The 12,104-nt window shown below is 43.2% G+C and overlaps 1 protein-coding gene across 2 annotated transcripts in view; it reads left to right on the top strand.

Annotated features, from left to right (window-relative positions):
* The window catches only part of LOC111660568 (inactive phospholipase C-like protein 2), a 68,296-nt gene that overhangs the window by 40,182 nt on the left and 16,010 nt on the right, over positions 1 to 12,104 (top strand). For both annotated transcript variants that reach the window (XR_002761159.2, XM_023413915.2), the window contains exons 2-3: positions 1,425 to 3,911; positions 10,012 to 10,215. Coding sequence is in view for 1 of the 2 variants with exons in the window: in XM_023413915.2 (XP_023269683.1) it covers positions 1,425 to 3,911; positions 10,012 to 10,215 (2,691 nt within the window). In the remaining variant the exon portion in view is untranslated. The remainder of the gene's footprint in view (positions 1 to 1,424; positions 3,912 to 10,011; positions 10,216 to 12,104) is intronic.

The following is a 12,104-nucleotide window of genomic DNA, read 5'->3' as shown; positions in this document are numbered from 1 at the left end:
TTAACCACCAAATCTCATCTGCAGTTAAAAGGTAAAATGAAACACATTTTAAAGTTCTTAACTTTGTTTGAGAGATGAAACCATTGTAACTTCAGCCGAGCCGAGACTGTATCTCCGGCTTTTTACCCTGTCATTACAGGAAGTAGTTCTTTTTTAAAAAGAAACAGAACTCGTGCACTATACAACAAATTGTCCCAAGGGAAAAGCTCAGAAGTCACATGAAGTTATGCAATTTAAAATATGAGCAGAATAATTTGACAAAGAGATGTGCATTTTAAATAAGCATGCAGTTATCTCTAAGGCTATTGGCCTGTCATAAATATATTATCAAAAATACTGATTGTTTTAGCCATTTTAATTTATTTAATTGTTAATAATTTAGTGAAATGTCAAAGAAGGCCCCACAGGGTTCCCATCCACCTCTGTATCCCATCTGCATAAAGATGGTGAGAAAACTGCTGGAGAGAGAAGAACGACGTTGATAACGGCAGCCCATTAATATAGAAACAGTGTCAAAACACTGTTACAAAGTGCTTAACAGAGGCAAAACAAAATAAAAACAAAGCTACACCATTATTAAAAGATCCATATAATAAAAGTAGGGTGAATAAAATACCCCAAAATCCGATAAGTGAGATAAACACAGGGAAATAAACAAATAAAACATAATGGATCAGGAAAAATAAAACTTTGGATTGACATTAATAAAAGGCTTTTTTAAGAATAAAGAAATAAAAAAATAAAAAAGTTAAGTTCTAAGAAGTAATTTAAAACATGTTGCTGACTCTGTAAGCCTCAGATCCTCAGACAGGGAGCTCCAGGGCTCAGTGGCCCTGAGCACCAAAGCCTGGTCACCTTTACCTTTGAACAGGGGCTTGGGATCATCCAGAAGGCCCCTACCTGAAGATCTGAGGCTGCACTTTGTCTTGTAGAAGAGCAGCAGTTCAGCAATACAGTATAACTGGGAGCTAAAGCATTTCGTGGTTTAGCAGGTAACCAGTGAAGAGTGGCTAAAATAGGAGTTATATTATCTTGTCTCTTTGAATTTGTTGAAAGCCGAGCAGCTCCTTTTTGCACTAGCTGTATTAGCTGTTTCTACCAGCTGTTTATTTTATTTTATTTTTTATTTTTTGGTTTAAACCTGAATATAGTGAATTGTAATTCCCTTCTAGCAGCATAACTGCTTGGTTTAGTTTTTTTTTTTTTTTTTTATGATTCAATATGCATGTACTTTATCTACCTTGGTGTAAAGCTGCTCTTTAATGAAAGGGCAAACTCGGCCTTTTATCTCCTTTCTCCTCTTTTATGCATTATAATCTCACTGTAGTATTCACTGCTATTTCCTGAAATCAGAATTCAGATACAATATTTAACTAAGCAATCTTTCTCTACTCCCACCCTCCCCCATCCTATTTTGTTCCCAGGATGGTTCCAAACAGAGGCAGGTGAGGAAGAAAACGGTGTCCTTCAGCTCAATGCCAAGTGACCGCAAGATCAACAGCACAGCTGCCTGCATGGCCTTCATGATGGAGGGTTGTGAGATGAAGAAGGTGCGCTCCAACTCTCGCATGTACAACCGATACTTTCTGCTGGATCCAGACATGCACTGGCTCCGCTGGGAGCCATCTAAGAAGGATTCAGAGAAGGCCAAATTGGAGATCAAGAGCATTAAGGAGGTCCGTTTGGGAAAGAAAACTCCTGTTCTGCGCAGCAATGGTCTTTCAGATCAGTTCCCTGATGAATGCGCCTTCTCAATCATCTATGGGGATAACTATGAGTCTTTAGACTTAGTAGCCAGTACAGCAGATGTTGTCAGCACCTGGGTGATGGGGCTAAGGTATCTGGTGTCTTATGGCCGGCACCCCGTGGACATGGTGGAGCCCAGCCAACCGAGTGTACGAACATCATGGATTGGCTCAGTGTTTGAGCTAGCAGATATGGAAAAGGAAGGACATATAGACCTGTTCAGGGCCACCCAGATAATCAAGGGGCTCAACCCAGGAATGAAAGAGTCTAGAATAGAGCTGAAGTTCAAGGAACTCCAGAAAGCTAAAGACCAATACGGAGAGGCAATTAACATGGACACCTTTGTGGAGGCCTACTGTGAACTCTGCACACGGCCAGAGATTTTCTTCCTACTGGTGCAGTTCTCCAGTAATAAGGAGTATCTGGACAGTAAAGATCTGATGCTATTTGTAGACGTGGAGCAAGGTGTGGAAGGTGTAACGGAGGACATGTGCAGGGATATTGTTCAGAAATTTGAGCCATCTGCTGAAGGGAGAGAGAGGAGCTACCTCTCTATCGATGGCTTTACACACTACCTCCTCTCCTCCGAATGCCACATCTTTGACCCCCAGCACAAACGTGTGTGCCAGGATATGACCCAGCCTCTGTCCCACTACTACATCAACTCCTCACATAATGCCTCCCTTCTGGAAGACCATTTCTGGGGTTCGTCAGACATCAGCAGCTACATCCGAGCTCTAAGAATGGGCTGTCGCAGCATTGAGGTCATTGTATGGGATGGCCCTGATAATGAGCCAGTTGTGTATGTAGGTAGTTCTGTAGCCTCACAGCTAGCTTTCTCTAAAGTCCTGGACATTATAAACCAATATGCTTTTGAGAGCTCTGAGTATCCCTTGATTCTTTGCTTGGTGACCCACTGCTGCATCCCCCAGCAGAGGGTCATGGCACAGCACATGAAGAAGATTCTTGGTGACAAGCTGTACATTGAATCCCCAAACAAGGAGGAAAACTACCTACCCTCCCCAGAGAAACTCAAAGGCAAAATCCTTCTTAAAGGTAAGAGGCTACCACCCAACTGCACTGATGCTGAGGGGGATGTGACAGATGAGGAGGAGGGTCTGGAAATGTCCAGGAGAGTGGGAGCTGATGAGAAGGACCAGCTAAATGGCTTGGGCTGCAAGAGAATCAGACTGTGCAGGGAGCTGTCTGATCTTGTGTCTCTCTGCAAGTCAGTCCAGTTCAGGGACTTTGAGATCTCTAAGAGGGATCAAAAATATTGGGAGATTTGCTCCTTCAACGAGGTAGATGCAAACAGGTTTGCCAACGAGTTCCCAGAGGAATTTGTCTGTTATAACAAGCGCTTTCTCTCCAGGGTATATCCCACTCCTATGAGAATTGATGCCAGCAACATGAACCCCCAGGATTTCTGGAAGTGTGGCTGCCAGATTGTGGCCATGAACTACCAGACCCCAGGCTTGATGATGGACCTGAACCTTGGCTGGTTCAGGCAGAATGGAAACTGCGGGTATGTTTTGCGGCCGGCCATCATGAGAGAGGAGGTGTCCTACTTCAGTGCCAATGCTCGGGACTCCCTACCAGGGGTGTCTGCCCAGCTTCTTCACATTAAGGTCATCAGTGGGCAGAATCTGCCCAAGCCTCGCGGTTCTGCAGCTAAGGGTGACGTGGTGGAACCCTACATATATGTGGAGATCCATGGCATCCCTGCTGACTGTGCTGAACAAAGAACCAAGACAGTGTCCCAGAATGGTGACAACCCTATTTTTGATGAGAGTTTTGAATTCCAGATCAATTTGCCAGAACTTGCTGTACTGCGCTTTGTGGTGCTGGATGACGACTACATTGGAGATGAGTTCATTGGCCAGTACACCATCCCATTTGAGTGCCTACAGCCAGGCTATAGACATGTCCCTCTGCAGTCTCTTACAGGAGAGTTCTTACCCAATACCACTCTGTTTGTCCATGTAGCCATCACCAACAGGCGGGGTGGAGGAAAGGCACATAAGAGGGGTCTGTCTGTCAGGAAGGGTAGGAAGGCCCGGGAGTATACCACCACCAAGACCACAGGGATCAAAGTAGTGGACGAGCTCTTCAGAGCATCCACCCAGCCCCTCAGGGAGGCCACAGACCTCAGAGAAAATGTGCAGGTAAGGAACTACACTTAGTAGGATTTATTTAACATAGACACGAGTCATTACTGATATTTTGTGTGTCACACTGGGATGTGTAGAGGAGGAAGTTTTGTTTGAACCTCTTTCCTTTTGATTCCCTTAAACTGCTATGTGATGATCGACTTTGTGTTGGGATAACTGATCTGCTCTGTTAAGCTGTTGTAGAGTGACTTGTTTTCCCTACATTTGTACCTTTATACCTAGTGGTTGAGTGTTCATGATGTTGATCATGCAGAACAAGTGAATAATGCCATAGATCAATCTTTCAGTGTTTGTGGCCTAAAAATTTGGTGGCCCTCAGTTTTGGTGAATTGGTCCAGGTATTTCAATCTGTCATCTCGGTTTTTTAGAGCCACACTTATTTTTTAGACTCAGATTGAGTGCTCAGTCTGTAAATAGCTTAGGTTAAATGCATTAGACATCTGTTTTTCTTTGCAGAGCAGAGTTAATGGTCGCCTCTGCTGACTACAATATTGCTGATCTGTTCTTAAAAAACATGTAACGGTACTTTTTTTTAACAGGATAACATCTTATCGTACACATCCAAATCCAACATTTCCAAGTCTCTAGAAATAGCCTAGATGCTTTCAGAAAGTTGCATGTCACTCCCGTTCACTTTAAGAAAAAAAAAGAACAAACTTTCATCTGTGTTTTTGGTTTTGAATTAAGATGTGAAATAACAGAGAAGCCTTTTCTGCCAAATATAAAACTGCATGGTGTTTTATTGCTTCAGTGGGTCCAAACTGATTCAAGTGTTTCTGATTGCACTCATTGCACTTGCTGTTGTGGATAGAAGCTTGTCGCTAATTGTGCTCTATTAATGTTGTAGAGGAGAATGGTAATAAAGTGACATAGCTGTACAATTATAAGGTTTATGAATAGTGTAATCATTAATTAGGGACAATTACTGCTCAGGGGAGATGGCTGGGTTGCTGTGCACTACTTTAAAACTCCTGGATGAGCAAATGAAGATTAGTAACCATGGCGTATATTCGACTAATGACCAGTAGCAGAAGCCCTTCAGTGCAGTTTAGTATTTTGTTTGTGATGACTGAAGGGTGCGATACAAAGCTAGTCTCATTTGCTCACAACACGGGGAGAGCCAGTGAGCCTTTTACATGCCAAGTGTTGTGTTGTTTGGTTGTCAGTTTAGAGTGGCAGGCCTACTCTTGTTTTGTCTGACAGTTTTCATGATAAAAATAATCTTGCCTTTCACTCAATGGACTTAATTGACGTAATGCATCAATAATGCTCTTCTTGGTGTTAAAAGTTATAATTATATAATTGTACTAAGTAAAAAAAGAAAAAGAAAAAAATGTTAATGTCTTATATAAGAAAACATCAAATTTAACAGACTAAGCTACTGTACATGTAACACACTCCCCTTTATGCATCCAGGTCATAAATGCCAAGGTCTGCCCGTCTGTCTTCAGTAAGTAGTAACTTCAGTCTAATGGCTCCACAAACAAAAAGAGCAGACCAAACTAAATAAGCAGGGACGTGATTAGAGATCCTGTGGCATGCTGTCATGCATTTTTCAGTTGTGGAAAGACGCATGTTCTGAAGGCGGATGTAATTTTCCTCTCCAAGACCTCAATACAGAGAGAAATATGTTTGTGTTCTGGAGGTGAAATTGATCCTGTAATTTTAGAGGTAGTAACATTATCAAATCACTGTCTGAATGGGATGAGACGAAGGCAATTTCAGGAGAAACCACTGAAGATGAAAGTGTGAATACAAGCAACGGATGAACAATCCTGACAGTGTTTCCTCAAAAGATTATGATATGCTATCTTCTGGCGTAATCAGTGTGCAAAGGATTGCTTGTTGGAATAATCTGAATTTGTGATAGATGGACACCATAACAGTTTGATTTTAGGTCTCAGTCTTTGCATGGGCGTGAGTTAGCATGGGAAGATTTCATGAATAAGACATGAAATATGGCTGTGAAGTCAGTGAATCAGACACGGACTAATCAAACACATCCCAACTTTTGTAAAAGTCAAGTCAACCAACTCTTGCTAAATGTGGAAATAATCAGAGACAAGCCATGTGTCACAGCTGTCGCTCTAATCTGTTCTGTGGCTTTGAAACATATTTCATAACAAATGGCTTTGGAATCCAATCTATAGGCCTACATGGAAAAATGTCAGTAGGTGGACAGACGACTGAATGTGAATCAGTGTTTTTAACCTGATCAAACGACAGTGGCGCCACACCACACCAACCTCAGGTTTGAAATGTAAATTTTTCCTTTTGAAATGACGAGATAAAAGTTGATGAAATAAATGAAAGAGAAGAAGTTGAGAGGAAGGCTTTAAAAAGGATAAATAAAGGTGGAATAAGGCCATTGCCTTTTAAATGTAAAAGAAAAAAAAAGAAAGGAAAGCTGTGAAAAGCTTTGTAGAGGCCAGTTGTGTGGAGCCGGGGATCTGCAGGGCAGCAACAGGCCCTGTGGCCAACAGCCCACAAGGCAGCAACCAGGCCATTTCTGGAAGCTTCGCCAGCCCTCACTTGAAGCTAAGATTAGACATTAACGTGAGAGAGGAACATCTTTTGTACTCTTACTTACTAAATTCCCACATATCGTGGCATGGAGCCTCAGCCATGAAAGCAGAGTGTATAGACACACACACACTTTAGATGTCGCCGTCAAAAGCGTTATTTTACCTCACCAAGCTCTTTTAAGATTCCTTTTATCCTCAAACAGCAAAGCTTCCAGGTGGCCTGCTTTGAATAGCAGAAAGAGAAGTGTGTTTGACTATTAAAAAGACTGAGGAAATCCATGAACATTGACCAATGGGCAGACATGATAGGTTGCCAAGTTTTTGCATGTGGATCTATGCAGCAAATCAATTATTTCTGCGGGAGACTTGAATGAAGTCCTTTCCACAGTGCTGCTGCCCATGAACCTTATAAAGTGCTGATGGAGCTGGAGGAGAGCTGCCAGCCTGGAGTTTCTGTTTTATTTGCTGAAATGCGTGTGTTTCATCACAGGCCCATTCACCACCACTCAGTGCTGTAGGCTGGAGAGAGATACACAGATAGAGGCGGAAAGGGGGGGGGGGGACAAAAGCCCTGTTGTAACCGGACACAGAGCTCTCATTTGGGAATGTTGGAAGGGGGAGTAAAGTGGGGGAGGGGAGTAATTAAAAACACAAGCTTCTCATTGGGTTTTGTAACACTAAAGCTTGGAAACAGTTTGGCTTTTATTGCACTATAATTATCGAGAAACGTTTACGTATGTGGTCCCATACACACATGCGTGGAATTATACAAAGCATAATGAATGCTAATAGCTTCAGCTCACACCGCGCTGAGACATAAACACATACATGCTCCTAGTTCACACACGCACATAATCACACACCGGGGTTTTAATCCCGAGCCCCAGAGCTGTCCTGCTTCCACCATTGTGTTTCTCTGTGGCTGTGCTCAATGGCCCACGAGGTGTTAACTGTGGCCGAGGCTCTGCATACAGATGCCGACTGTGTCCCCTGGCCACCCTCCCGGTCTACGAGAAGGTCGGGGCCCCGCAGTGACAGCACATCCTCTCGGGTGGAGGGAGGTGTGGTGAATTTTTCTGCAGAGCTAGAGGTCTAGCCCAGTGAGACAGCTGGTTCCCACACTGCAGAGTGTGTGGACTGATTCCCAAATACCAACACTGGCTTGTTCTCTCTAAATAGTTTTTTTTTTCTTTCCCCACTGCTGTTCTGTCCCCAGTATTTTCTTCACCTCTTATTACTTACTTTTCCTCACTGCTTCCCATGATCACTCTCAGCCTTCTTACAGTACATCTTTGCAGTCTTGGCTTTTCAAGCCTCAGCCCAGATTGCTTTTTTGCACTGTTTCTCTTTCACTGCCCTTTTCTCTGTCATGTTCGCTTTTTGTGCCGTCACTTAACCAAGCTCTAACTGATGTGGTGCTGTGAGAAAAACAGTGGGCTTGGTTTGGTTGCTGAAATCCCCATGCTGGCGGGAGAATGAAACGCTGAGAGAGAGAGAGAGTGAGAGAGAGGGAGAGAGAGACAGTTGCCTCGTTGCTGGTGCTGCAGAGACTTTAAACTCAGACGTGCAGAAACCCTGGCTTTGTTGGCCTGGTGGGCAGGCTGTCCCAGGAAAGGTGAAGAGTGACTGAAGGAGGGAGAAAGTGAAGCTGGCAGCATGCTCCAAATTAAATTGAGTTTAGGCTGAAAAACTGCTGTTGAACATAGTGTTTAGGTGTGCGGGTCAAATGGTTATGCCAGGAAGGGTTTGTGAGGAGCTTGTGGGCAGATGAAGTTGGAAGAAATAATCAAATTTGGGGAAAAAAACTACCTGATATTGTTAACCACTTCAGGCTTGTTAAATAGCAGTGATGACAGCTATGCAGAAATCTGACTGGACTGTACATTAAAAGCTACATTCTCTGTTTCGGTCTTTTCCTTTGGAGTAAACACAAAGCATAAGATATAAATAACACTAGTGTTTAAAAAAATAACAAATGAATTCTTCTTACAAATTTGACTGGAAACAAGTGGAATCACAATGCTGGCAGATTGACCAGATGTCTTTGGTGACATTACATTGATTTGGCTGATGTTTTTGTCTTAAGTGGTACATACTCATTTACAATGAGAGAAGTTTCAGTGAGTTTCAATGTCTTGCTCATGGACAATACAGCATTTTGAGAGGAGAAGCTCAAGGTTTGAATCACTAACCTTGTGATTGATGGGCAGACTTTTGTCTACTAACTGAGCTGCAGCTGGGCCACGATGAGCAATAAGATTTGTTGTCAGTACAAGATTAAATAAACAGGACATGTTGAGATAGAGATTTTCTTATTTATCCAGTAGCAGAGGGTGAAAGTGTTCAGTGGTCCATGAAGAAACAGGAACATAAGCAGAAGAATGATTTGAATTTACATAATATTTGACAGTTTTTTAAAGGTGGTTATTTGCAGCAACACAGAACGGTAAATGCAGAGTGGGGTAGAAAAGCATTAAAGGTCCCATATTTTACACTTTTCCTTTGCTACACTTTTCCTTTTTATTTGAAGTGTTGATCCATGAGAAGATATATATGTGGTTTTAAGTACCAAAAACCATCTCAGTGTAGTTTTACATCTGCTCTCTCAGGCCTAATAACAGATCAGTGAGCCAATCAGAAGAGAGACTGTGATCATCTCTTCTGATTGGCTGACTGCTGTTTCTGAGTGATTGAATAAAATTATAGATTTCAGGTAAACACTCAGAGAAACCAAATCCTGCAAGGTTGGATTGTGGGTGTGGGTGGGCGGAGCTTGGGGCATGACTGATTGCGGTGACTGCTTTGTTGTAACATCACAAAGTTCCAGGAGTCCTGACGGCTCGTTTTAAGGCTCAGTGTCTGAATACAGGCTGTGTGCATTTCTCTGTGGACTGAGTGTTTTGATACTTTCACAGTATTAATATAGAACCTAGACCTGCTTTATAATCAAAAAAGACATGAAGTCTCTCTTTATATAACGTTGGACCCTTTAAGGAGAAAGTGAGAAAAGGAGACGGTTATGAAGAGAATGATGAGAGACTGACTGTACTTAGCACCTCCCGGATGTGGTCAGAAGTTTGGCTCCCGAGTCGCTCGGCTGTTGAATGAACAGACTGATGTTATGGGAAACTGATTTTTTTTTTTTCTTTTTTTTTTAACAATTTTACAGTCACCAAGACAAACACTGCTAAGCTGCAATCTTATCTTGTGTCTGGTCTGAGGGGAGTATCACAATCACTCTCATTAAATCTCTTCGCTCAAGGTCCTCTGCAAAATGTGGTTGCAGTAGCTGCCATTCCACTAGGACCACAATCACTTCATTTGCCAAATACAATAACTCTACAGGAATTTTCCTTAGTTGGTTAGGTCGGAAGTTGATAGTTGCTTTGGTTGGTTTCATTGAAACAGAGACATAATGGAGTGATAGCTAACAGAGTTCGGAGCACAAGGACAAAGGGCAACACTTACAGAATATTTAAGTGTATTTATTTACAAATTGCTTTTATTTAAATGTTTTATGTGTTCATTACCAAATTGCTTTCCTTCATTTGTTGATGATTTCTTCCCAGAATGCCATGGTGTCCTTCAAGGAGCTGTGCGGCCTGACCCCCGCTGCCAACATGAAGCAGTGTATCCTGACAGTGTCTACCTGGCTGATGAACAGCGAGCGGTCACTGAGAGTAACAGTGGACCTGAGCGAGACCTACCCCACCATGGAGGCTCAGGGTCCTGTGCCGGAGCTGCTGCGCAAAGTGCTCAACGCCTATGATATGGTAAATAAACCTGCACACACTAGAGGCGGTAAAAAATAAAAAATTCCTTTCCTAACCACTTATACTTGACCTTGATGGAAAACCTCATGAGGTCAAGGAGGGATGTGAAGGAGAATTCATAAGGACTTAGGAAAAGACAACAGTGCTAAGCGGATCTGGCTGCACTCACACAAGGCTACATAATTATGTAGCGGTGAATGTCGTTGGTATGGAATGCTTCGTCGCTTTAAATGTTGCTGCCGCAAGGAATTGTGGGACAGCAAAGGATGGTCCAGTGTATCCTATGCTAAAAGAGAGAAGAAAGGAAGCACCTTTCCTTAGCATTTAGAGAATCAGCTCTTATCATGGCTGCCACTTAGATACTTCCGGGTCATTTCACTCAGTTAGAAACCTTCCTAAGCAAAAACGTTTTCAACCGCAGTCCAGGTGTGCACGTAGGTTGGGAATGGTAAAGAGATGAGCAGGTGGATCTGGCAACAGGAAAAAAGTCCGGCAGCTGGTGGGCGGGTGGAGCATGGCATGGGCCGTCATAAACACATCTGTGAGAGGTATCATGACAAATATCTACTTCAGGCAAAGATAAAATGTCAAGGGACTCCGGCATTCAAGTATGATGTCAGAGGCTGCATTTCCTGCTCTGTGCACATCTTCAGAGGTGCTGCTCTTACAAAAATAAAATAGAAAAAAAGACTTGCCCCCCCTCAATGCTAGATTTCTTAACATTTGATTCGAACATTCACACAGCTGGATGTGTCTCTCAAAGCTTTTAAACAGGGCTCAAACCACCTTTTTGACCAGTCAGAATGTCAAGCTGCAGCTACTGATTTCACATGTCCTTCTCCGTCCTGCCTCCTCTCTTGACATTGAGATGGCAGAAAAGGGGGTTGAAGGAGTCTGTCTTTAATTAGTTATCACCCGCTGTTTCTCAACCCCCCACCCCACCCCCTCCTCCTCCCACATGTGAGACTCGGTGGGAGCTTGTGAAGTGGGTCGTAAGCGGGGAACAAGGTTGTTGCGTCCGTGCTGCTTTGGTCGATCGGCGCTGGCGTCGGGAGCGACGCAGCGTGCAGCTCCAAAGAGAATCTGCTTTGGCTTTTATGAGGCTACGCACCAAGCAGGAGACTTCCTGGAACTGTCAGAGCAGCTCTTACACTCCACAAGACAAATTTCTGGGGACAAACTGAAAGGCAAGCCCAGCATCATCCATTCTCAAATTTTTGTTCAACCTACATACCAACCACTTAACACCAAAATGTTTCCTTATTGGTCATTTGTTACTTTATTAATAAGGATAATTTATAGTTTGTTTTTGGAAAGCTATTAAAAATCGCCAAAAAAAAAAAAAAAACACGTACTAGAAATTTATTCTTCTCACTAAATGATCCTGCAACGCCCTGTGGTGATGGGTCCCTTCGCTTTACCCAGCCTGTTTATTTCCCAGCATAAACAAACGTTCCTGTGTGTTGTATTATGTCAGAGGTTTGCAGCTTCAATGGGTGATATTGAAGTTGTAAATGATGTACGTACATTAACCAATGGTCTTGTCCTGAGGCTTGGGCATGGTCAGCTCAGTTTGTGTTTGCTTCCCAAAGATTGGCTTGTTGGCACACTCCCCACTCAAGAACAGAGAACCTTGTGTGTGTGTGTGTGTGTGTGTGTGTGTGTGTGTGTGTGTGTGTGTGTGTGTGTGTGTGTGTGAATGCTTGTGAGTTCATGGGAGCATGGCTGCCAACACCAGGCCATTTACTGTAGACTATCAGTGTGCAGGGTATGTCCTCAGTCACCCCCATGTGGGCTGCAACCAGCCAGTGTTGTAACCCTGAGCTGGACAAAGCTTCAGCACAGTGCTGCTCTGTTCCCAGAGATCAGGCCAGTTGAGCTCATTTGCT

This window comes from Seriola lalandi, unplaced genomic scaffold (genome assembly GCF_002814215.2).
Source record: "Seriola lalandi dorsalis isolate HSWRI2012SDOR001 ecotype SW California unplaced genomic scaffold, Sedor1 jcf7180002054519, whole genome shotgun sequence".
Lineage (NCBI taxonomy): Eukaryota > Metazoa > Chordata > Actinopteri > Carangiformes > Carangidae > Seriola > Seriola lalandi.
Note: the sequence above shows the minus strand (reverse complement) of the source record. Positions and strands in the feature narration are given on the sequence as shown.